The following is a 27,977-nucleotide window of genomic DNA, read 5'->3' on the forward strand; positions in this document are numbered from 1 at the left end:
ATGATGAAAATAGATCAAGCAAAACTTAAAAACTTCAGGCCCAGCTATAAACTTCAACGAAAACACATTTAATTCACTCTTCGGTTCATTAATTCATTAAAGCGCACTTTCTCAAGAAAACATTCAAAAGTCACATCAAAAGCCCAAAGGAGTAAGAAAATGTATATACATTAAGAAATTAAGCCTATTTAGGAAGCATTAAGATTTAATGCAGTTTTATGACAACCAGGTGCATGCTTATGCTGGGTTCACACCAAACGCGAACAATCACGTTCCACGCTCTTCATTACTCGCGGAAAAGTTCATTATTTTTTTGTGTGAGTGTACGCGATCTGACAAATATTTTCAGCCTTCGTGGAAGACGAGATTGACTCGCGTTCACGTCATTCGCACCGCCTGCCGCGAGTTCGCGTCTACACGCGTCTTTGCATTGACTTTGTATGTAATTTACTCGCGTAAAACGCTTAATTCGCGTTTGGTGTGAACCCAGTGTTGCAACGCAAATTCCAAACGCGTCATTTAATTGCGTCCGTTTGTATTATTGACCACGTCCAGTGGCTTCTAGAAGAAATAAAAATACGCTTACATACACATTTTAATTATTGCATATGACTACCAATTCTTCAAAAAAGAATGCAGGATCAATATAAAAGCCACCTAAAATGTAAATTCGGTCAACATGAACTTACCTCAAATCACTCCAAACCATGACTGTTTCATCTGTGAACAACAATAATGGAAGAAAAGTGACTGCCAAACATTACAAATGCTATAAATGTAGTGTGTATGATTCTGGTGGTGCTGTATTTGAGGTATTTTTAAGTTTCGCGTGACAAACACGTTTCGGTGTTGTCCTTCCAGCACTCGTATCCGACGAGCGCGTCTTGTTTACGCAACGCATGCGCACAGCGTTAGCGCGCTCACCTGCCAAATGAGAAGGCGGCGGAGAGGGAATTACGCAACAATACACAATCCTCATTGGTTTTCGTCGATGCGTCTTTAGTTTAGTAGTTTGTGAAATAAGAAATTCTTGTCACAATGTAAAAAACAACATATTATTGATATCTAGGGGCTTATTTTCTTTTAAGCTAAATGATTAATGCAACTTTTTCTTGTTTCTATAAACCTGGTGTGTTAATCTAAAACGTAACAAGACATTAAAGAAATGCAGGATGAAAATTAGTTGATAAGGAAACTAATAATAAGTCTGTGAATGTCTGCAATTTGCTCTGCTTTTTTGTCTTAATTGATTAATGTAATAGTCCTCTTTAATTATGACTGTAATAAAATTGATTGGTTTTATAGCGCACATTTCACAAGCTTATAATTACTTTAGCATTTAAATATAGCTTAAATTGATTTTTCACAGTCAGCTCAACTGAAACGCTTAGGGGTGCAGAAAGCTGTTTGCAAACTAGACAGAGGTGACACTGAAGTAAAAACACTGCGACACACACACACATTTTTGAAGGATCTTTTTTGGCAGTCAAAGCGTAGTTGTGCAGGATAATATCCCATCACGTCGCTCATTTTCCGGACAAATTTACCTATCAATTTAAACGCACTCCGTAAACACAAAAAAATTAAAAACATGTCCAAATATACAGCTGCTTTATTGAATCCATGGGAACAACACGGGACAGCATGTTTACTTCATTTTCTTTCTAAAGAAGACGATGCGTGAATTATGTCTAACTTTTCAAACAGCCACTGTCAAACATTTTGAAGATCTAACACAAAAACATGTTATCCATCTCAAAGAACTTTAATCACAGAATATAAAGATATATAAATAGACACATTCACTTTTTTCCCTACATGTTGATGCTATTCAAAACCAGCACAGAAATGACATACAGGACAATGATTGAAGACATACAGGACTCAATCCGTAAAATAACTGATTATTATTCAAAACATACAAACAAACAAACAAGCATAAAACGTCCAACGTACAAAAAACAGAAATGCAAGACATAAAAATCATAAATAAAATCACAACAGTCTATTCATTTATTAATGAACGCATTCTTTTAGAGTAAAAAACACTGACACGCAACTGAAACGGACCATAAACCAAATGCAAACTTTGTATAGTGATATAACCTGTCTAAACACTCTATAAGCTCCCTTTAAACACATGAAAGTTTCATATTAGCCTAGTAAGACCAATACATCTTTTAACAATGAGAAACATTAAATATTGCATTCACAAAAGGCAACATATAAATTGAATAATATGTAATCTAATCCATATACGTGGTGTTGGATGGCAATGAAATGCAGGACAGGACAGCAAACACGGATCCATGTGACATAATAAACATTCATCTTTCAGTGATGATCTGTTCTTTTTCGTGAGAAAAATCATACTTGAAAAGCGATTGTAAAAATTTCCTTTGTGCCATCCGGTATAAAAAATATATAGATATTGCGAAGAAAAACTCCTTTAGGAATCTCCAAAAATAGCTACACTTCAAACACTATGTGTTTTGGCTTGATTGGCTTACCACATATGGACGTGGGCGGGTACAGGAAGTCCCCGTGGGCATCCCAGCTGACAGTAACTTTAATAAAAGAGTGAATTCTTTGAAATCAAGCTCCTCTGAGGTGACATCATCTACAGGAACCTGTAACTCTGTCATATGGATTGCGGAACAAGAGTGAAGCCATGAAGAGAGGTGGGGCTAAATGGCAAAGTCGTCCTGAGGGGCGGGACTAAAGGCGGAGCTTCTGAGCATGTCGAGGCAATTGACAAGTATAAGAGTGCCAGTAAGGTGTTTCCATCGCTTGGTGATTGGGTTCTTCATTCGATCCAACCCCATGTGCAGTTCGTGGATGACGTCACGGTAGCTGTCGCCAATCTGTGCGGCCCACGTTAGCAGGAAGTCGTAGGCTGGTTTCCACATGGCCTGCGGTCAAAGAAATATTATTGTTATCCTAAGTCTTACAAATGCTTAACTTTAGGGTCATCACTATTCTTGAATCTAATTGTATCCTACACACTCCATAAATGCTTTTTTTACAGTATTGTCTTGCTATCAAAATGTAAAAAGTGCTTTTATATCATTTAATGTCCAGGAGGGGATGTCGTAAACATGTTTTGTCTCACCTCGCTGTCCACCACGCCGGTTTTATCTCTATGTGGTGCTTCATAAGCTTCCATTTGTTGCCTGGATACACGGGCGAGTTTTTCGGCGAGCTCTCTCCAGCGAGGGGCTACCTCCACTGCTGTGGTCAGCAATACAAAGTCCATAATGAGACGCGCCACCAAACCCTGACAGTCCATTTTCAACAGGGCCTGGAAGAGAAAAACATCTGTTTAATATCCGTGAAAACCACAAAACAACGCTGACATGCGACATCCCGCCAGACTTCTTGAGAATTTAATGCATGTGTTTTTAAATTCGTTTCTGTAGTGTTTAATTATCATGCGGCGAGCGACATTAGCTGCGATTCTGCCCTCTGGCCCGGCTTACAATGTTCATCATATCTCATAATGACATTCTAATGTGACCTATTAAAGAACTTCATTAGCTTAATAAGACTTTGGATATTTATAAAGTGATGTCTGTGGGTCTTTAAAGCACACAAATAACCAGATTAGAGTGTTTTTACCACATTTTTAAAGCAACTGTACTATGCACATAAGGATGCATTGTGAATTAAGTGGGTTACAAACATGCACACTAATACAAAACATGCTAAGCTGATTAAAAACAGAGAGGCTTTGAGACATCCAATAAAACGACCACATGCATACACACTGCAGGGAGAGAGGACAATACACTATCTACTGTATAAATTGACTTATTTGGTGTTTTTACAGTCACCGGCGAATGACAGAACCCTTCAAAGAGCCCGACCGACTTTCTTTCCCGCCCCACACACACAGACATGTTTGGAATGAGAAGGGACCCCAGGGGCCCGATGGAATGGAGTGGTAATCCCCTTTCTCCTTCATGCTTGTTGTTGCAAAAAGAAGGAACGAGAGGGAAGAAAATAAAAACCAGAATCTCAGCGCGCCGATAAGATACATACAATTACGGCCGCACACCTGACATCTCCCTGTTGGGTAAATAAAGCCGAGGACTTCCTTTCTGTGCTTTATGGAGGCATGCGTGCATGTTGGATTCAAGATGGAAACTTTCAGAACGGGTGTATGACTTCAGAGATAGTGCGACTCCAGAAACTACGGAGAGCAGACTTAGGTTTTATTATTCTGGAGCATTGAGAATGCTTTTGTTTTTGGGGACGCATAAATATTGTTTACTGACTGGCGGTGGAATGACTTTACAAGCTACTGTAAATCTAAATCTAATGAACTTCCGTTTTATTAACTGCAGCTTAGGAAAAGGAATGCCAATGAAGCTCTTAAGTGGGACCAAAACAAACAAGGAGCTCCATCCAAAACCTTTATTGAAACCTTTAAAAACGTGTGCTTTTAAAGGTACAGTAGCACTAGGGTTGGGCCGATAGACGATGACATCGTCCATCGCCGATGGCTGACAGCCATCACGATGTTGGGCTGGCATCGTGATTCACCTGCATGACACAATTTTTGTCATCAGGAGGGCCCGCAGTCGTCCGCACATCCTGCCAATTTGGTAGACATCGCCCAACCTTAGCACAAAATAACACTAGGTCCTAATCGGGTGCCATGCGGTATAACAGCAAAAGACAAATCACATTATAATGCATTACATTCAATCGGCACAAAGATTGAAAAAAAAAAACTTTTATTGTCATGATAATGGAATTCACACATTTGTTATGATGATATCTTAAAACTCCAGGGTACAAATGAGCTTCAAAATGAGTTCCCATCTATTTTGTTTCCCCAAGCATCTCACATTTGTTCTGCATGTTTTAGTTTGATTTTTGCTTGATTTACGCCTGTTCTTCCAGGCAAATTCCTTCACTGCGATCTGGGCCAGGGAGAGATTCTCAACAGGGTTGTGGACGGAGCCGAAAGGTTCTGCTGATTCTTGACATTTGGGATGGGATGGCAAAATGTCACCATCATTAGGAGATGAAATGAGTACAGCCAAACCAGGCCGAGCTTCTTCCCTGCCAAATGGCATTCTAATGTATTATTCTTGGAAGACTCATCTCAATAGTACATTCACAGGAAAAGACCAGACTCAAACCATGCCTCCAACCTTTAAAACGCAGCTGATGAACCAACGCATGTTCTGCTTTTTGTCTAATGGCGAGGATTCCACAAAGAACCAAGCTTTCAGATACAACTGTAAAAGAGAGGACTATGAATGTTGGCTGAACATCTTTAAAGACTGGGAAACACCACAAACTTATTTTGATAGATTTTAAAGGGATGTTGATAACCGAACAACGTTAACCCATTGACCTCTATTGTACGGACACAAAACCATTGCAAGTCAATGGGTGCCGGTACTGTTTGGTTACCAACATTCTTCAAAATATCTTCTTTTGTGTTCTGCAGAAGAAAGAAAGTCATACAGGTTTGCAATGACAAGAACGTGAGTAAATGATGACAGAATTGTCATTTTTGGGTGAACTATCCTTTTAAAATACTAGTAATCCCAATGAGCTTTAAGATTCTGCAAAACACCCAAGGTTTGTATTGCTGTATTGAATCGTCCCTGATGAGAATTGAGAGTCCAGGAACGTTTTTGAATCTGAACAATATAACAAAGGACTGTAGACACTATTAATTTACAAAAGGGAAGACAGTCCAAAATTCATTCCCTTCATAAATCAGATTCGAACGGCTCTTGCCTTAAAGTCCACAATGGCCTTTAAAACCGATGGGTTATTTATTGTTTGTATGCGTCTAATCAGTCCAGGGTCAGTGTCTATTTCCAGAGATCTGGCCAGGTCTGAACTGACTTATATTTATGTACATACTTCCTGAGATTCTGTGTCTTTGCGAGATGAGACCTGAAAGAAGGACAATGAACTCCATACACAGTAGAGATTTAGAGATTGTACAGTCTGTTTTATTGGAGAGATGTTCCAAAACATCATATAAAATATCAAATAATATTTTAACTTAATTTTTTTTAAATAAAAGCTTGGAACACATGCATATGCAATTCAATTCAGTTAAATTCAAATAAATTATTTTGTCTTTCTGACAAAAATCTGGTTTGAAAAAATGCTATGTTGAGTTGAATAACAAAATCGCTCTAGTTGACGGTCAGAATATTTGCCCAGATTCCAAAGTCAATGAAACGTAAAGTCGCCTGCCTGGAATGATGATCTGAATGTCAGAAAGACTTCTAAAACATCTGTTTAATGAGGATAAAGGATTCTTGCGTTTTTAATAGAAGAACAGGACCTCAGGCATGATCAGAATTCCTCTGCTTATCAATCAGGAAATTCCCCCACTGAAGGAATGTTCCGGAATTAGACCGCGGAACATTCCAGAGGCCGGTGGGGTCACCTGTTTGGAATGTGACTGTATTAATGAGGCTACACTGCTGAATCAGGTCTCATGGAAAGGACGGTGCAGAACAAAGCAAAGAAATACAACTCTTAAAGCCACAATATGGAATATTTGGACCGCTAGATGGCGAACTTTCGAAACAACAACAAAAGGCGAGGCTAAATGACGTTATGTAGGAGAGTGGAATTATGGGACATGTCGTTTTCACCATCAAGAGGCGTATGGAGATCACCCATCATGTTCACGGACGAGGTAATGAATTAATTTTATTTTATGTCATGGTAATGAATTAGCTTGCAAGAAACGTGGAATGTAATGCTACGTTAGCCCGCGACTGATATTGGACTTTGTCCATTTATTTGGTAGCGTAATGCTACACAATTTTACCTGTTTAAAACAGTCATACAGTCATCGTTTAAAAAGTAAATTTGAACGAACCCACAGCATGTACAAGTAACGTTATTGGCTACATATTTTTGTGTGACATACACTGTATTTCATAGGGTAACTGCATTCATAACTATTCAAATAATCTGTGCATGAAAAATGTGTTTACCTGTCTACTAAAATGTCTTTGTTTGTCCATAAGCCTGCTTGCCTCGTTTGGCCTACGCTTACACTTTTTTAGGTTTCCTTTACTCGCCAAAGAGTAATCATGATCCATAATAACCAGATGCTGTATAACTACTTCTGCATTTGCATGTTGCCGTAGTTTCTACAACTGGAAACTGAGGGTTGTGCGGAGCGCCGGATATTAAGTCACTGATATGCAACAACTACAAGGGAGACAAGGGACGGGCCATTATTTTAAATGGGAATTTCTCTGGATTTGCACATTCTTGGGAACATTTGGTTCAACTGATTGAAATATATCACACTGTGCAAGTGACTTTTGGACAAAAAAACAAAAGTCTTCCATATTGTGGCTTTAAAGCTAAAATGTACATTACAAACACAAAACACATCTTGTAATCCAAGCAGTTGGTGCCAGGAGTCACAATCTCAGACTTCTCATAAATTACATGATAAAAATTCCAGCATATATAAATAAAAACAATGTAAGTAATGGCACACAGAAGTACCCTTCTGAACAAAATTCCTCCTCATTCTGATCCCCAGACCTGGAAGTAGGATGGAAACCAATTTTTACAAGAAACCATCCAATCACCAACAAAAAAGAACATTAAAGGTGTCGAAATAGTGTCTGAATGTGTGTCTAAAACGTTCTTGAAAATAGGATTGCTATTCGCTCTCCTCACGATATCGCCCTCTTTCTCTGGAGACGACCTGACAGGAATGATTGACAGGTGGAATGCTTCAGAACTGTGGCAGCACTTATCTCATTTTCTACAGTTTAGCCATGTGCTGTCTTTCCTAGTCTGCATTCGTTTTAGTTTGCAAAGAAAGAAAGAAAGAAAGAAAGAAAGAAAGAAAGAAAGAAAGAAAGAAAGAAAGAAAGAAAGAAAGAAAGAAAGAAAGAAAGAAAGAAAGAAAGAAAGAAAGAAAAAGTAGAGCTGGATGAAAACGAAAGATTTCCTTTCCTTGTTGAAAAACTGAATAAAAAGAACCCGTCAAGGATTTTCTATTTCTCCTGAGACAAGCATAATAAGCTGAATTTTATTCTTTAGATAACAGGCTTTTTCTGCATTTGGCCGGGAATATTAAAGTAACAGTGCACCCAAGTATGAAAATCCTGTTATCACTTATTGTCCTCAACCTGTGTGATTTAAACCCCATGTGACTTTCTTTATTCTGTGCAACACAAAAGAGTATTTACAATGAAAGTGCAGAAACCACAAATGTCAAGCACGATTTTTATTGAATAAAACTTTGTTTTGTAGTTTGACGGCCCTTGGTCACCATCCACTTTCATTGTATGATTGAGAGCAGCTGACACATTCTTCTAAATATTGAAAATATTTGAAGGTGAATAATGACAAAACCATTATTTACGGGTAAACTATTTCTTTGAAATAAACCGTTCCAATGATTTCTGAAAATGACTTCTTATCTCTAACTTTGTAATACAACTCTAACAAAAACAACTTTATTATAAATTTCAGGTAAAGTTATGTAAGGTAAAGGAATGTGAGAACTCGCAACACTGCAAACCAAATCTACCAAATCTACCTGAACCTGAAGTTCTTTCCATCTTAACGTCCGGGTCCACATGACCCTGTCCCAAAATCGTTCAGGAATGGCGAGATAATATCTCACACATTAATTTACCGAACAATCCATCATGACAGAAGCGTATCATCACTTCTAAATTTATCCAGCCATACCTTGGCATCCTTCCATTAACTGGTTTACCCCATCATCAGATAGATTACACCTGTCAGGATTGACTGTTTGTACCACAAGACACCCGAATCATCAGCCTTGATCGAGAACCTTGAAATAAAGGTGATAAAGTTGCTGGAGATTTCATAAAAATAATGAATGGAAAACATCTTTTGTCATAGAGTTGGAGGGAATAAAACAACCCTAGGAAATCTCTCTCCTCTGTCGACAAGGTTTTAGTAGTGAGATCAAGCTGAGAAAAGAACTCCTCACATATGAAATCTAAATGATACTGACAATAGCAACCAGACGGAGCATTAATACACTACTTCCACTCAATATAAAGGCTGTAAATGCTGCAGAAAACTGCCACAGAAAAAACATCTTATTTTACAAATGCCACCGGAGGGAAAGGAGAGGTGGAGGTCGGTTTTCATATTGATTTCTAAAGAATGTAAAATGCTTCACACCGTGTCTACAAACTGTTGGAAATTTCTTATGGATCTATTAACTCCCCCCCCCCTTGGGGTTATAAATGATGCATTTTAAAACTCTTTATACTCATCAATTCAGTCTATAGTTTTTGTCTACTGGATGCCTAGTTGAATACACCAATAAACCATAAGTGAGCGCCTTAAAAACCTTAAACGGACAGTTCACCCAAAAATGAAAATTCTGTCATCATTTACTCACTCTCGTGTCATTCCAAACCTGCATGACTTTCTTTATTCTGCAGAACACAAAAGAAGATATTTTGAAAAACGTCTGTGACCAAACAACATTGGCAACCATTAACTTCCATCGTATGTCCACAAAACCACTGAGACATTTCTCAAAATATCTTGGTTTGTGTTACACAGACACGTTGACATGACAATGACAATGACATGTGGGTGAATAAATGATGACAGAATTTTTATTTTTGGGTGAGCTGTGCCTTTAAACACTAAAGACTGGACCTGTTTGAAGAACAGGCACAGATGCAATAACCTGAAATTATGTCACTAACGAGTCCAAGTTAGACATCAAAAGAGTCTAAAGTTAGCACAGACGAATGCAAACACGCTGCCGTACAAGTCTCTGACTTCAGTGACTTTGACATTTACACGCTCCCAAGCGCAAAGCAGGTGGCTCACTGTTAGCTGGAGATAACCGCTTTTCTGCCCACTTCAAATATTTAACCCAAGCTCAAATAAATTGGAATGGCTCAGTTTAGCCTGTTTGCTTTCCTAGCCCGGTCGCCCTGCTCGTGCGGCTTTATTTTAGGAGTGTTTAGATACGGCTGAGGCAGCTGCCAAGCTCTAAAGGCCTTTGGAAAGTTCTAGCAAACCATTTAGCATACAAGCTTTTAAAACGTACAGATTGCTGACTAATGGCAGTGGGCTGCCACTTGTGTCTTAATAAAACTCCTTTTAATACGACAAGTCATACATTTATGGATTTAGGCTAAGCGGATTTATATGCGCGCAGAACGCCAATAGTACGTACAGCTACTGAGAAAATTGTTAAGTCAAAACACAAAGGCGGATTCGGTGGAAGACCTACAAATTGCTACTCTTAGCTCCACGGCTGGCCGTGTAAAAATATAAACCTCATTGTCTGAACAGCTCGAAATGTCACTAGCATTGAGCGTAATTACAGAACGCGCGGAGACAAATAGCTAAATAATGGCGTGCGCGAGTCAAGAAAAGGGCGGTTGTCCATCAGGGACCACAGACTGTAATTTCAAAATCGATTAACTCCCACAGAGACAAGCAGCTCTCTTCTGACGTCATTGCTTGGGAATAATAGCCTCATCTTTGCCTGATAAATGTGTTCGCTTTAAAAGCGTGACAGAGAAACAATGACGAAGCTAGCTTTTAGCCAACAGGAACGAACAGATACACTCGCAAACAGATGTGAATTATTGCTGAGGTGCTGTGTCCTGTAAAAAAAAACGCTTACCACCCACTTGAGTCCTGAATAATTTAACTTTTAACAAAAGCTCTGGTTGTTGTGGAGGTTAAGATAAAACCAAGATTCCCTGATATATCGCTTTAACTCTCAGGGACATGAAATATCTGAATCACAAAGTCAATATGGAAGTAACCAAATACACTCAGATGTGTAGACAAACTCTCATCTGTATTGTTGATGCATGATAAGAAGCTAATGCTTAGCCTAAAGATAAGACTGGAACTAGTATCTCTCCCTTCTCAGTCTCACAGAGTGATAACATATCTTTCTCCATGCACTGTCTCCTCAAATAAGCAAACCTTAAGCTGACATACAGTATCTGGTGCACCAACCTGTTTACTTATGACTGGGATATCGGTCAATGCTAGCGGAATTAGAATATGTAAGAAATGTTCTGGCTATGTCTGTCCAAACAATCGTTTCTTGTGCTATGCTGTTCTTACATGACTTCAAAATGTTGGGGGTATCGTTTTTTCAGTACTGTTTGCTGTGGTCGATTATTTTCCACTTCAGAGTTTATTTTGCTAGACAGTGGACACTGTGTAGATAAACCAGAGGTGGACGGTACGCTTGCAACTTTGGACATCCTGTCCGATAATAAAAAAAATGATATCAAGCACAAATTTCCTTTCATTCAGAATGTGAGAGAGCCAGTCAGGGTTTCAGCGGCACTTGCAGGTTTCTACAGCTGTATGGATTAGAAAAGACAGCTGAGAACAGTTTACTGCAATCTCGACAGAATTAGCTATAAGCATTGATAAGTGAAAAAGCCGAAAAGCAAGGCTGCATAAAAGGTTTAAACAAGTGCTACACGGCCACACTTTCAACAGTTAAGCATTTATGCCCACACCAGCAAATACATTTAGTCTGCAAACTAAGCAAATCCACACACAAAAATGCAAAGACCTTACCATCATTAGTTCCTTCTGAAATGATTTTTTTTCCTTAGTTTCCATGTTGAGGCAATCTTCCTTCAGTTTCTCCAGCACAGAGGCCACCTTCTCCGGTTCACTATCCAGTTCGGCTCTGCAGAAGTACGTCAGGGGAAGATTCACATAACCCAAAGCATCAGCAAACGCCCGCCAGTTCCCTAAGTTCTCCATAAGTATCGTCCTCACAGAGGCGTAAATGTAAGTGAGGAACTTGCAGGGTTTTAGGATTTGTTCCATCAGCATTGTAGTCGTAAGGTCCGGCCCACAGAAGTATATGGGCTTGACCTTTCCCAGTACCAGCAAGTTTTTCACGTGCACAAGCCCGATCTTTCCTTGATAGTATCCAATGTACCACTCTTTGGTCCATAGCTGTCCTTTGAGTTTGATTTTCTCCTCGCTTAACAGAGCGACGATATCCCCTTTCTTATATTCCAGCAAATACTGATTCTTGGTTTGCCTGATGACAGTTTTGATCAATTTGCCAAATTTCAAGTTAGTGATGCAGCGCTCTTGAAACTGTGGGTATTTGTTGGTGATGGCCAGAGGGGACAAAATTATTTTATCTACTTCCTTTTTCTTCAGGAAGCGCCTCTGGCCGTTGTTCCGCATCCCGGTTTTAGGGGGTGGCTGTGGCGTCTGAACGCAAAACTGAGCGAGGATGCAATCCTGATCGTCTTTTACCTGGACGCGTAACGTGAAGTCTGTGATCTCATCTGCCTTCCGAGACGTTATCATGTAGATGAGCCGACTCACCTTGCCTAGTTTTATTTGAAACCCACGGACGATCCGGGCCTGATCGTTTGCTTTGACCTCATAGTTTGACATGTTGGAGTACATGCCTATCTGCAAGTCCTGAGGTCTTCCAAGGGCAAACTGGTGCTTCCCCCACAGCTGTAGAGCAACAGGTGGGGCGGACTTGGCTTGTTTCCCAACCTCACTGACCAGTAGGGTTTTGGGGGCACAGTCATGTCCAAAAATGGCCACCACGGTCTTAAAAGATGGATGAATGTGTTTGGGCCCATAGAGCCCCAATGTAACTTTCTTCACCATATGATCCCAAACAGTAGAATTGAAGGACAAACGCTGATTTTGGACTACAACTGCAACATACATGCATGGTTCCAGGTTATCCAGCTGGATTTGAATTGTGTCGCCGTAAATATACGCCTGTGGAACGGGAGAATATGGACCCTCCTTACAATCACTTCTGACACACATAAGCTCCGCTGTTTGACTTTCTGTCCGAACTGCCACTGACACCTTCATCTCCAAGGTTATGAATGATTTTATCTCCATGTTGCTTAGTTTGATTTCAACCACTGGACTCACAGTGGAACATCTGTCATTATTAAGCTCCAAAGGAGGATCCAGCAGAGCCTTCATGGAGATTTGCTGTGTGTCGCCTGCTGCAACGTGGCCTTCAGGAACATGAATACTGATATTTGTATCTGGAAGTTGGACTGCTCCTCCACAGCTGTCTAGCTTGCAGACAATGTTAGTCTCTACTGGTTGCGTCTGACCCCAGCCTGGGTTCTGCCCCAAGGTGTCAAGGTCATGGCAAGACCGTGCCAGTTTTCGGTGGTTTAGCCATGCAGTCCTGAAGTCCTCCCTGTTCTGAAACTGCTCCGGTGAAGGAGCCTTGAGCCCTGTGAAAAACCCTGATGAAGGCAATGGAGGATTCGACTGAGCTTGTAAAATCGATAACTCTGATAAACTGTAAGACCTCTTGCTCCGGAAAAAGGGGTTGTCTTTGTATCTTTGCATCTGCAAAGCTTCAAAATCAGGGCTGGTTGACGTGCCGTCAAAGACACTATTGCTGTACCCTTTCGTGGTGCCATAACTGCTGGAATTGAAGATGGGGGCCAAAGGTGCAAACGAGTCAAAGAAAAGCAAATCCACGCTGTTGCATTGGCTTGCCCTATCGTTGCTGTTCTGATCGAGGACGTCATCCATGGATCCGTTGAGGAATGGGTTCGTTGAAGAGAGCATGGAGAATGGGTTGTTGTTGTCATAAGACAGTAGGGGCTTGCTAGTCCATTCCCCCAGCAGCTCCAACTCTTTTGCCCCCTCCTCGGAACAGTCCCCAAGATTGTCAATCATACCGCTGTCGCTGAGCGAAGAGTTCCTGTAGCCGACCGGCTGAACGTATGTTGAAGGAATGTACCCCATTTCTCTGTTGTTGTGGGCGTACCACCATTCCCCTCCAGACGTGTCCAGCACGTAGAGATGATCTCCTTTGGAGAACTTCAGAGTGGTGAAACTGGATGGACAGTAATCCTTTATGGCGACTACTTCCCGTGCGGTCCCAAAAGAAGTCGAGGGGGCCAGACGCAAGGCACTGGGAGAAGGCACTGTAAGGAAGGAACATAATGATATTTAAGATTTACTGATTTAAAATGTACTGAATTTTTGAAACTCATTTCACTCAAAAATGGCATTCCTGTCATTTATTCATTCTCAAGTAACTTAAAGCTTGAAAAGACTTTCTGGCCAGGAGTTATTTATTTTTAATAATGCTTTTAATGTGTTTTTCATACTTTAGCTTGCCAGCCCCCAGTTCCTATCAACTAAAGTTCTTGTTGTTTTTAAAACTTCTGCTACTCCTTTAAGAATAAAGAAAAATTGTGCAGGTTCTGAACAACATGACAATAAGTGAATGATGCAAAAATGTAATTTTGTGCAAATTATTCCTTCAACAAATTGAAGTTATCTCCCAAACCTACCTTTGACATCTATAAGACTTGCCTCTGTCACTCCCTCGTCGAGTTCGATGAGCGTGCCCTCCGATTTACATCGAGGAAGCACGTTGTTGTTATTCGTCACTCTGATCCTGTGGGCAGCCATGTCGTCCCTTGCATCGGCTATGCTATTTAACCATTGCTCCAAACCTGACAATCAGACATTGGCAGTTTTCCATTTCGTCCTGCTGAGGAAACAAATAGAAGAGGCACAATCTTGATTAGCATTGTGTGGGAGGACAAAAGTTTGAGTATAAAGGACGAACGGCAATCAGATTGGGAACATTGAGACAAACTTCTTCAGAGAGATCACAGCTGGAGATTAGTGGGGTATAACTGAAGGGACAAACTGGGACAAGATGTGATTCGAAATGTATCGCATGAGATTAAAATTGAGACTTAATCTTGGCAGAGGTGATACATGTGATGCGATGGGACTTTCTTTCATTATCATTATATCGATCACAGTTTAACTTCCAAGAATCAATATTATGTTAACACATAATATGAACGCTTACAGATAGTAAATAAACTTACAGGCATATCTTTCTCCAAGGCAAAGATTGTTCGCGTTGTGAACCGAAACTAGGTTACTGCTGTACGATGAATGAGATCTAAATCTCAACACTGCACAAACTTCAAAACTGGATAATGGCCATAAATGGTAATTGATAATTGGAACACACTTAAGTGAAACTAAGCGTTGTCAGTGTTGGCGTGTCTCTAGCAATTTATTCACAGCGCTCTGCATTCATTGTTTAAAAAAATTACAGTGCAGGACGTGAGGGTCTCCGAGGGGATTAACACATTCTCGGTGAGTTGCCATTTAAAAGTCTCTCTCAGCACAGCGCAAATTTAAAAGAAGTGATTGTTTGGACTTAGTAGCGGAGGTTTAACTGTTATACTGGGGTTGGATTCGTGGTGGAAGAAAGTAGTTCCCCATTTCCTTTAAAACCGGAGGGGTTTAAAGACACTCCGACGTTGTTTCTGGTTTATCTACACACTTGTGCCGTCGAACTGATGTATAAATGCAATATCGCTCTCGTAGTCGTGTATGTACGTTAGTGTTCTTATATCTTCATGGCTGTGATTAGGCCAGAGGCACGAGGCCGCACTCCTACTCGAGCGATATTGCATTATTAAAGACGTTTACGTGTTTGTTGTTTTAGGAGTTTAGAATGCCGTTTCAAATCTTTTGTAGCCTGGAGGTCTTTGCACATTTTGAAAGGTGTGGCAACAAGGACAAGGTTTCAATAAGTATACCCCTACATCCAACCAGTGACAATGAAGATGCTTATTGCCCATGTGCATTCTATTGACTTAACCTGACTCAATACAGCTGAACTAAAAAAGCAGTGATGGCAACATCAAGGTTGTGGGTTCAATTCCCTGGGAACCTCATATTCCTCATAAAACAACGCTAAAAATAAATAAAGTTGCTTCACATAAAAGTGCCAAATGCCCCAATAAACTCAAAGAAACTTTGACTTTCCCATCACTTACTTGAAAAAAAAACAGACGCTTGCCATTAAAAACTGTATGGAATAATACTGCCTTACATGCACATTTACTTAAACCACAAAACTTCAAACAAGGCAATAAAGATCCTTATGAAAAAGTCATTCACAGCATGAATAATATAAAGGAAGCCTATACCGTAAAACGCACTCATACAGTGAATGTATAAAGCTAATATACGGGTAAAAAGTCATTATCACTGGCAGTATGTTTGATTTTCCAGCTTCTAAAGAAAGACAAGGTTATCAAAGGACACCTAAAACGCATATGGTACAGCAGGGGTCCCATCAATTAGAACTAAACTAAGTCACCTGCTGAGTGAAAATGAATATCATTCTAAAACTGATTTTTTCCAAGCGAACGAGAAACTTTTAGCTCCTGGGAATTCATGCGGTGCTGTATATAAAACAATCAATTTCTGCACTTTGTTGGGGATTAAATGCACTTCATTTTTCCTGTTATGACGTACGGTGAGGAGAGCTACAGTAGTGGCTTTGGGGAAAGAAGGAACAGACTCAATTTCCATGCCTGATTGACTCAACTTCTCTCGGAGACGATGAGCTCTATTAATCTGCTCTTGACGTGATAGGCATGCAAACAACACTGAGATGTCAAACAATCTATAATTAGTCGGACTAAATAATCAAGAGCACGCAATGAATATCAAGCAAGGCCAAAAGGTTTACGTTAAATGGATCGGCTGATAACAATTTATCATTGAAATCTGGCTGTTATAATGTCAATAGTTCACATTTCACTTTGGTAGTTACAATAATAAGCAGGCTTTTGTCCGTACGGAGGTTGAAACGGAGTCTGAGGATGAAGGTTATGGAGTGACGAGCTTTCATCTCTGTCATCTGAAGGTTTAATGAACCCTTCAAAGGAGGTAAGCATCTTTAACATGTATTTTTAAAACTCCTTTCACGCAAAAGACTTGCAGAAGCGCACGGGCCCATCTGAACCCCTTTCAACATCCATTTCTTAATATCTACCTTTAATAAATGGCATGAAGTAGGTCAGCCATACTATTTGGCTTTTTATACGGTCCATCTGAAAGAAAATCCTCATGCTTTTATGTTATTCATAATTCAAGCTGTCAAAAACTGACGGTTAACGGCGAAAGCACGTTCCCGGCCTAAAACTACGAAATTGTAAATATTACGGCCCTGGTTTCTCTCCGCTATATTTGATCAAGTAAAAACAAATTCTTCAACATCCAGGGCACCAAAAATAAGATCTCATTTTATGCTCCATGAGTCCGTGGCTTCCCAGCTTGATGTGTGACTCTAAAGTGGTGTCAATGGAGGCATTAGGAGACACAGGAGAAGAGATTGATGGATTAGAACCCTAGTGCACTGACAAGGGTGTAATCATCCTTTCGGATAACAGCACCTGGGGCTCTACTAACTGGAAAAGAGAGATTTGCTACCAGTTTTTTTCCCGTTTTTCCCATCCGTCTCTGTGCTGAGAATCCCTCTATATCGCTTTCCACCTTCTCTCTTTATAACCGGATAGCACAGACGCAAGTGATACAGCAATTTAGAGATTAATGTGGCAACTGCAGCGACGCGTGTGGGCGTCGCTATTTTTAGTCACGCCTGTGGGAGGAGTGTTGTGACATCACGTACATATATAAAACACAACACAATGTAAATGTTCTGAACTAAATTCTTTTGTGACATCTCAGAAGAAATGAGTCTCAAAGTTGCTTTGGAGAAATAAAAACAGACAATTGATCAAATGCATGAAGAATATAGAGGTGTGAAACAAATGTAGACTGCAGAGGTAAAATAATCTGGATTTAATGTTTGAGCTTTAATAATATTGACTTTTGATTGCAGACTTTGCAAATCTGAACATATTTTTTTGATAGTTTGCTGACTTTGCTCACCGTCTGCTCTGCTGTCAGATGTAATATAGACATCTAGAAGATGTTTATGATATAAAATGTATGTAAAACTGCTCTTTCTAAGACGTTTATCGGATGTTTTTACACAGCAGATGTTTTCCAGGGCCCGTATTCTTAAAGCTTCTAAGAATCCTCTAAGAAAGCTCTTAATTTAACTTAAAAACTTCTACGTAGGAGTCGAATTTAGCTTAGTCTTATTTATTATATTCTTTATTATTATTTTTTATTTATCATGCTGTTAATGTCAATGTATTTTATAGAAAATGAACAGTGACAGTTTGTGCTTTCCTGTGGCTCAGTGGTTATAGCATGGCACTAGTAACGCCAAGGTCATGGGTTCGATCCCAGGGAATTGCACATAGTCAGAAACAAATGTATAATACAATGCAATGTAAGTCGATTTGGTTAAAAGCGTCAGCCAAATGCATAAATGTAAATGTAAGGTTGTGACAGAACCAAATCATATCTGCATTTCTCCAGTTGCCAAATATGTTAATGTAATGATTTCTTCTATTTCTGGAGCTATGGCATTTCTGCGTTGTCTTGGAGATGTTAGCGTGTCTCTAATAGGATCGGTCACAAACATGAACCCTGCACAATCTAATGTGTTGTGTCTTATTAACTCGTTGTGTCGTTCAATTCAATGTAATTCTATTTTATAACGCTTTTACAATTTGCATTGCATCAAAGCAACTATACAAGAAAACCAAAACCAAGATAAACAAAAGTTGAACACACACAAAAAAAACTTTAAAAATAAAAAATCTGATAAACCTTCAAAGTAATATGGAAATTGTCATGCATTGCAACACATTTCTTCTCACTTTTTGTGTTTCGTCTTTTAAAAGTCCTCCTCGCTGCTCCTAAAATGTTGGACCTTAAGATCTCTATTAAGGGTTAAGATGCTTTACGAATTACTTTTTTCTTTACTAGGATCGTTTCTGTAATTGTAAGCGGAACGCCCACATTTCTAAGAATTTTCTTAGAATTTTGTCACTAGGAGCAACTCTTTGCGCTAAGATTTTTCATGAATACGGGCCCTGATCTTCAGCCGACATCTCTTCTGAAACTCTAACAGAGACATATGTGAGATTTCTGGCTCTTTTTTGACACAGGAGACTTTCCATTTGCTCCAAATTTATCTAAATTCTAGAAGAAATAATGGAGATGTTAAATAGATCTCGCATGTGATTTTTCTTTCTTATGGGAGCGTCAATCCTCATTTTCTTTCATAATAGTGATAAAGAACGGTCCGGATAATCTGACATTTTGTGTTCCACGGCAGAAACAAATATGAGTTTTCAATATTTGCTTGAACTGCCGCTCCCCACAATTCCTCTGTATTAGAATCATGCCGCGAGCTATTTTTCCCCTTTCTACTGAACAAAGACCTTCATACGGTGATGGGGACGGAATCAGCACTTATGGGCACACATGACAAATGATCTGTCACCCCAAAAAAACGCTGAATCAGAATTTAAAGGTAGCCTCTCGTACCTTCGAAACCTCCTCCGAGACGTTTCGAAACCATCTACAATGTGAAACGCTTGTAATATATGACTTTCAGTTGTCCCACAAGACAAAAGAAGTCCTATCTCGCATGCGGCGTGGAAGATGAGTGGAACTACTTTACGCTGCAGGCCTGGGAATTACGATTCTCTAAGAAACAGTCTTAGAAGTCTCAAGACTCGGTTCCAGTGCGAGCGGTTTTCCTAATCATCTTCTCTCAGACGGCTTCAAACAGATAAAAATGCTGTTTGACTGAATTCATTCATTCAAACCGAGTCGCTACGTTCCATGCACATCCATTTCAAAGCCTGCGATGAAATACCTGTCGTTTGAGCATTACTATTATAATTACACTTCCAAAATGTTAATGCGGTAATAAAATCATACTTTAAGTTTCATCTATAATGTGGAGGAGCTTTATATGCTTTCACGGGGTAATTGTGCGAACAAGCCGAGCAGGATTTGCGAAGGTTTCCCATTGCTCGGTAAATACGAGCCCCCTCGTATATCCCCCTCCGGCAAAGGCCAAAGTAATTTCTTCCTTCACTGCCCTCGCCGGTTCCTGTAACAGTACGGGATCTAAAACAAAGGTTTACTGAGGTGCCCGTGCCCGGGCGTGGATGAAGGTAATATTACAAAGTGGCCATATGGGGCTAATTTCAGAGGAGTCTGTTAAATTACAGGTTTCATTTATAGATAGTCTCTTATCTATTAGAAATTGGTCATTTAACTTGATAAGGTTCAGCTGAGTCACAGACATCTACATTATTCTCATCAATGAGATTAACTGGGGGAATCTAGACTTTAGTTTAAAGGTGCTGTGCATAATTTTCTGGAGGATCTATAATATACATAACTATGTCTTCAGAGGTGTATAAAGACCTTACATAATGAAGCGGTATGTTTTTATTATCTTAGAATGAGCTATTTCTATCTAAATACACCGTGGGTCCCCTTACATGGAATTCGCCATGTTGTTTCTACAGTAGCCCTAAAGGGACAAACTGCTCTACAGAGTGCGTTGCGTAAATACCATATCTCCTTCGACAAACAGGCAAAAACGTGAAGACATCTTAGTTCTGTGTCAGCCACCGCAGTGCTTCGAAAGGGAGGGGTGGAATAAGCCGTTGGTTGCAATTCGCAGCCTCACTGCTAGATGTCGCTAAATTTCATACACTGGACCTTTATGTCTCGTGTGTCTCAGATATTTCTCCTGAGAAAAAGAGTCAAAAACCTCACAAATGTCTTCAGAGTTTTAGAAGAGATCTCAACAATGTAACAAACTGAGCTCAGATTTGCCCATTCTGCAAAAATGAATCGAAGATCTCAATATGAGCTCAAACATTTCTCATTAAATGTACCCAAATCCAGATTATTTTACCTCCACAACCTACATTCATTTTACACCTCCATACATCTCATGTATTTGAACAATTATCTAATTTGTTTCTATTTTAATTTTAGGAAATGAAATGAGACACAACTGAGAACTGAGAAAATGTTCCTTTAGCCAAAGAAACAATGGATTCAAATTATATATATATTTTTATCAGTAAACAAACCAACAACCTTGTTTATACCCAGATTTAGTAGTTTATCTAAGGTTTATGATTTCACTTCATTCCTACTTAATAACTTACAATCTATTATCATCTGTTGTTTCGCATTGTATTGTTTAACATCCAAAAGCATTTGCATACCACAAGGCCGCACTTCTGCTAGTTCAAACACTGATTGTTCCATAAAGTTTACTTTACTAAAGAAAAACAAGTGGTAAACAAACACATCGTATTGTTATTTAAATTACACACAGAACGCAGTTTACATAAATGACTGCACAATAACAAGGAACGCCGAGCCAGTAAATTGTTCTTAAAATCCTAATGTTCCTCTCCAAAGGCAAAAGAAAGTGATGCCAAATTACATTCCTTTCAGGAGGCCTGGATTAGCTAGGGTTTAAACTGATCCCTCAATAAATGAACTGTGTCGTTTCGCGTCGGGTCAGGTCTACTCTCGAGAAACGCTCTACATAACAATAAGGACTGCTCACCCCTGTCCCAGAAACACCACCCAACACTTTGAAAGACGTTTACACCGAAAGCGTTCCAAAACCCTGCAAGATTTACTTCAGTATAGGCACGTCTACCAAACAACACGAGCTCCATGGGAGTTTAAGAGGGATTACAAGCACTGGATTTTGTGCTGAGTCCCCATTAATTATGAAATACAACTCTGTTGTGCTTTTGGAAACTGATGACGATTGTGGCTTTCTTCTCCTTTTTTTTCTTGGGTGGCTCCGTTCCTCCGGGAGAAAAATGCATTAAAAGTCTGCTTCAACTCAAGCCGCAAGACCTACAAAGTGCAACGATGCTGAGTTCATACTTTAGTCCACACAGATTCAGGAGATTTTGCCATGTGATATAAATCTATGTTACAATCTACCATAAAACGTCAGGGCGTGTATGGTTTTCGCAGGCTTACTTTGGAAGAGTGCTCCTGTAGCTCGGTCAGCATTAGCACTGAATGGTCATTGGTTCGATCTCCAGAGAACTAGCATACTAATAAAAAGTAGAAGAAATAGAAGTTTTATGTTAATGTCCTACTGACATTAGCCTATTGTCCTATTGTCGTTCTCAGTGCTGCCACAGGTGGCGCTAAAGGTCATTACCAAAAAAGCTCAACTCAAAATAAACATTTTGTCAGCATATCTTCACCCTCATGTTTTTCAAAACCTGTCTGTGAATCGTTCTTCTGTGTGACACAAAAGAAGATTTTTTTTGAGAAAGGTCTCTGTGGTTTTGTGTGGAAGTCAATGTTGTCCAGTGTTGTTTAGTTACCAACTTTCTTCAAAAAATCTTTTGTGTTCGCCAGAAGAAAGAAAGATTTGGAATGACACGAGGGTGAGCAAATGATGAAAATTGTCATTTTTGAGCGAACTATCCCTTTAAAGTTAGCATAATTTGTACACATAGAGAACAATGCTACCCTTCACTTCCTCGTATGGGTGACCAGCTACAAGATAGAAGTTACAATGTTTCTTTTCTAAGTTTTATCCAGTGTGTATCAGTGGGTGTGTGAGTTTTGTCTCGTTGGAAGGAGAAACCCTGCAGAGATTAAACAGTGCGAAACCATGAAGTCAAACCTCATTATTCCAGCGCACACACGTACACATAGTTTCTCTGGAGAGTAGTACTGACGGGAAGCAGAAATCGCATCCCATTTATCATTTCACATGTGCATGCCGCAACGGAATCATACTTTACATTACACACTAAATGTGGCCTGAAATTGAATAAAAAACAGACGCGAGGGATGCTTGTGTATTTGCTTGTGTGTGTTTGTTTGGCTACCGGGGACGGTGTGGCGTCCAGGTCACGTGTCTACAATTACATAACCACGAAGATATTTTTCATTCCACTTAACTGTGCAACCAAAATTTGGTATTGCGTGACATATCCTATAACTAAAATCTTTATCAAGATGATTGTTAAACTTGACTGGGAAAAGTTATCGGAAGAAATAAGTTCCATAATAATTCGATATTTAAACATTTTTAAATAAGGTGTTTGTGAGATGACACTAAGAAAGGAATTCGATTTACTAAACAAACATTGAGACATTAAAAAATGATAGTTTTAAACATTTTGGCTCGCAAACAAATATGACACAAGCTCATAAGCATTTCGTCATCCACTACTCCTAGATAAAGTTTGTTTGTGTTCGACTATCTTTAGAAACACTTTACAGAATTAAATGATGCTTAAACAAACCTCCACTCTTGGTCTGACTAATACATTCATTAAATACAAGCTTCATTAACTAAATTAACTCGCTTGTGTGGATTTTTCCTAAAGAAAATGGAAAGTAACCTTCCAGCTTGAATCAAGCAGTTTCATAATGCCACGAATCCCACTGACGCATCAAGAAGAAAGAAAGAAAGAAAGAAAGAAAGAAAGAAAGAAAGAAAGAAAAAAAAAGAAAGACCAGTAGGTATTCGGGGAGGGTCAGGCATTCTCCTGGACGACCACTCACTGTTTACATAAACAGGAAACGGCCACACTATGACAGGAAGTGCTCTGGAGAGACTGCGAGAAAACACAAAACAAAAAGACAGAGTCTGGCGGACAGCAAGAAAAGGGGGAAAAGAGGAAACTAAAGGAAAGAAAGGCAGGAAATGCTTGGCTGATGAGTAGCTACCATCCCTCCCCTCCAGCTGTAGTGTGTCTGAAGCTCCCTGCAGCTGTAAGTCGACTGCCACAGACTGGAATTTAATATCATTCCTCAGCTGATACTACATAAACAGCACAGGAATCTCTCTTATAACCCGGAGCTTCCTTTAGGGCAAATACAGGAAGCAGAAACAGTGAAGAATGCAAGCAAAGTACAGACGAAACGCACATGTCAGATAGCTGAATCAAAAATTAAGGTGACATTTTGGTGAAGACGTTACTATTGTGTGGGATTGTTTTGTACATGATTTTTTAATTTATTTAAATCAAAGACTACCAAACATTTTTTCAATTTAAATAATTTTCTTGCATATTTACCAAGAACAATGAGATTTAATGACTATAAAAATGACAAAATAGTGTAATGGTTTGTAATAGTTAAAAGTTACAATCTGTGTCTTTGCCTCTCTATCGCCATCACTGTTTAAGACATACAATTGCATGTTACTTTATGTGATTTCCTACACAACCGCACCTAACAGCTCACATTATAAATCATCAGTATCTACAAATCCAGGTAAAGTAAGGAGAAGGTTTTTAACATGGAATTTAGGGTTGTTCAATGATTATTCGCATCCAGAATAAAAGTTTGTGTTTACATAATAACAGGCCTATATGTCTGTTGTTCACTGTGTGTCGTTATTTTGTATTTATAAACGCATACATGTATATATTTAGGAAAAATCTGCATGTATATATTAATAGTCATATTTAATTTAAATGATATATATATATATAAACTAGGGCTTTCGCGATAAACCGACGATAAATATCACGTGATTTATGCACAGCTTTTGAGTGAAGTACGGGAAAATGCTGCTGCATACGAAAGCCAGAGGGCGCTCTCGTGCGGAAACTCCAAATACGCACTGCAGAAGAAGACCATAACATGTTCTAGAATCTAGGTAATGCCTATGGACATCTTTTTATCACTGTTCCTCAAGCCTCATCAGGTATTTTTATGATAATAAAGTATATTTATAATGATCATGTTTGACGGGTGTTGCTTTTTCAAATGCACATTAAAAGCGACTCAAACTCGCACTGCTTTTAGATCGAGCAGCATTTCCTACTGATCCCAGAGCCGTGCTTCACGGTCAAGCTACGCATTAAAAAAAATATCGACACATTGCATATCGCAGCCAGCTTGATTTCAATAGGATTTAGTGGTATCGCAATAAATTATCGTGCAGCCCTAATATAAACATAGATTCATTTTTATGTTTTATATTTTTCTTAAATATATGTGTGTGTGTTTGTATTATGTAAACAAACTTTTATTTTGGATGCGATTAATCACGATCAATTGTTGAACAGCCCTAGTTTATATGTACTTTAATTTTTAAGAAAAAAGTATTGCGGCTTTAAATAGGGCTGCGCAATTAATCGTAATTGATCTCAATTTTGGCTTTTATCAATTACGAAAACAAAATAATCAAGGTAAAACATTTAATGTGCCAGATCCTGTTTCGCAAGCATTCTCATTCTTATAATATTATCATTATATTTAATATGGACGCACAATTTAAATCTATTTTTTTACTATTTATTTTATTTTATTTGTATTTTTTATATTTTTTTAATGTTGTTTCCCAAGTCAAAGAGTAATCGTGTTGAATGATCGTGATCTCAATATTAGTCAAAATAATCCTGATTATTATTTGTCATAATCGAGCAGCCCTAGCCAAACAAACACTATGCATTCATACTTTTTATTTCTGCATGAAATACGACCCTGACATATTCTCAATAGACATTTACACACACTCTCCTAATTAACAAATGAACAAACACTGGTAGTTTACAAATAAACACATCTGCGACTGATGACTCATGGACCAGAGGGTTTGACAACCGGCTTAAATTTGAGCCCCAGACTGTTGATTATCTCATGTTTGAATCCCGAAAACAAACCTTCCAGGTCTTGGTCACAATCCTGGCTAAAGACACCCACTGATACCATCAACAATACACTCCCTACATCTCCACGCAGGAAAAGCAAAGAGGAATATATAATTCTAGGTTATTCCGAGTAATTCTTACCCTTAGCTACACTGAAACCATTGGCTTTATAAACATAGTATCACAACACTGGCCGTTTATAATACTCGCATTATACTGCCTTCCAATCGCATGACCGCGTGTGTTTATTTTCTTCAGAAGAGCGGCCAATGGAAACGCTGGAGGAATTTGGTGACGTTTGCAATGAACGGGAGTCAGAAAGTGCAAAGTGTTTCAGGCCGGCTTGCCTCAGGATCAAATCAGCAAAAAGCCTCAATTTACTCACAGCGTAATCTGTACTGATGGCCGGAGCTCTGAAACGTTAAATCCTCGTAAAACGATCTGGCGTTTTATGCCCTGTCTTTTTTACGATCCTCTGCCATCTGACTCGAGGGGGATTTTAATGTGATGTTCTAAGCTGAACTAGCATGACTTCATGTATAGTAAGCAAGACTAATAATTGAAAAATGAACTCTCGGCGGATGGGTGATCTAAACACTTTCTGTGGATTAAAGTAATTTCAATTCATCCATAAAACAGAAATCACACATACGGTGAATCACTTACAATGGACGTCTATGGGGCAAGACACTACAAAGGGTTTAAAAGCATAAATTGAAATGAAAATTCTTTCATCATTTACTCACCCTCATGTCATTGCAAACCTGTATGACTTTCTTTCTTGTGCAGAACACACAAAAACAGATATTTTGAAGAATGTTGATAACCAAATAACATTGGACCCCATTGACTTCCATTGTATGGACACAACACCAAATTTCAAATTTCTCAAAATATCTTCAGTTGTGTTTCAAGAGTCACATACAGGTTGTGAATAAATGATGACAGAATTTCTATTTTTGGTTGAACTATCCCTTTAAGCCTTTAAATGCCCTGTTGGACATCTTTGTCCTATAGACATCCATTGTAAGGGCACTACTGTCAAAACTTAATACGTTTATTCTTCCCTCATCAAAAAGTTCTCAACAGCATCCGTGGCATAAAACTTAACCTCGCCAGTGAATTTAGCTTATAATTGACACTTTTATATTCAAAAGTAACTTTTAATTCGGATCATATACTGTAGCTGTTTTGTACGAAATACAAAGCACGCACACACAAACACACATTGTTATCTCTCTAAAGTAGCAGGAGCCATTTGTTAAGAGAGGCATGCATAATTAATATCCCACGTAAGTTGAAAATAAATTGTTAATACAAGCGGGGGAAGCTGGGGTCTTGTTGGTTGAGATGTGCCACAGGTCAGTTCGGTTCCCTCCAGAGAAAGGAATGTAGGAAGGGGAGGGTGGAGGATGTAGGGAATAGCTGGAGGGGGGTATAGAATGTCCCCACCAATGGGAATGACCACCATGGTGGTCATGACTATCAAACATTGATAACCGTGGTAACAAATAACCAAATACCACATGACAACAGCTTTCCTTATGGACATTTACCACGGTAACCATAGTTCACACCAATTTGTCTCACACCATTTTTGCACAAATGAAAGTCGGGTAACTTCATATAAGCCAATGTTATTCAATTTAAATGACAGCACGACTCTAACATCCTGTTTTCAGTTAAACCCTGATCATTTATAATGCTTTTACCGTAGTAACTGTATACACGTTAATAGATTAAAAGATGTCCATAGCTTTAATTCTTATAAGTCTTGTAGTTTATTGACCTTTTTTGGGCTAAAAGAAACATCAATAAGAAACAAACTTATGTGGCATGATACAGTAAGTGGCTAAAAGACAGAACAGATTGATAAAAAGGCAAATACACAATGACAGAATGACTAAATGAGAGGGAAACTGCGAAGATGAGAGACAAATAAGCGCTTTAATAGCATTATTCATGACACAAACACACGACATCTTTATAACCCTCAACTGTAAGTTTATGCTTATTATTTAAACGCATAATGCGAACAGACGAATGTGTTTGAGCGCAACTTCACTTCAACCTTATGAAACGATCAAACAAGCAGCGCGTGTACACGTTGATACAGTAACAAACATTTCGAAGATATATAAAATAATCCTTATTTTAAACGCCTTCAAGAGACTGAAAAGAAACTAAAGCATCTCACCCCTGTGTGTGTAAAAGCGATGCGCGACCGGGAATGTTTATCCAGAGCAGCGAACGGTCACAGTGTGGAGTTGGTGACTTCACTTTGTGCTTCTTTGTGGCTCTTTGGCAGACTCGTCTCGCATCGGAGCGGGGCTGGAGCACGCGTGATGTCACGGAAGGGGCGGGATTGGAAGTCTGGCGGGCGGGGACTGCGATCCGATGGCACTGGTTCGCCATCTGTCACCGCGGAAGCTCGAGGAAAGTCACTTTTCTAGTCTAGTTTGCAAGATCAATTAATTTTTTGAAATGACAGGTTCAGCAGTTGTTTGTTTCATAACATTTTTTTTTGTAATAAAATGATGTTTAAACAATTTAGTACACAGTAATATAAGA

At 39.2% G+C, this 27,977-nt stretch overlaps 1 protein-coding gene across 2 annotated transcripts; it reads right to left on the reverse strand.

The window, feature by feature from the left end:
• Window positions 1-1,612: 1,612 nt before the first annotated feature.
• Window positions 1,613-27,710, reverse strand: sh3bp4a (SH3-domain binding protein 4a). Of its 2 annotated transcripts, none has more exons than XM_057326406.1 (5): window positions 27,604-27,710; window positions 14,325-14,524; window positions 11,581-13,952; window positions 3,113-3,301; window positions 1,613-2,912 (listed from the first exon to the last, which is right to left on the reverse strand). In XM_057326406.1, the coding sequence occupies exons 2-5, from the start codon at window positions 14,443-14,445 to the stop codon at window positions 2,688-2,690; spliced, it is 2,907 nt and encodes a 968-aa protein (XP_057182389.1). In that variant the 5' UTR covers window positions 14,446-14,524; window positions 27,604-27,710; the 3' UTR covers window positions 1,613-2,687. The 2 variants fall into 2 exon arrangements, with proteins under 2 accessions (XP_057182389.1, XP_057182390.1); XM_057326407.1 differs by having other exon boundaries at window positions 14,325-14,527; window positions 27,604-27,692.
• Between the last annotated feature and the right edge of the window lie 267 nt (window positions 27,711-27,977).

This window comes from Triplophysa rosa, linkage group LG25 (genome assembly GCF_024868665.1).
Source record: "Triplophysa rosa linkage group LG25, Trosa_1v2, whole genome shotgun sequence".
In the NCBI taxonomy this organism is placed as follows: Eukaryota; Metazoa; Chordata; class Actinopteri; order Cypriniformes; family Nemacheilidae; genus Triplophysa; species Triplophysa rosa.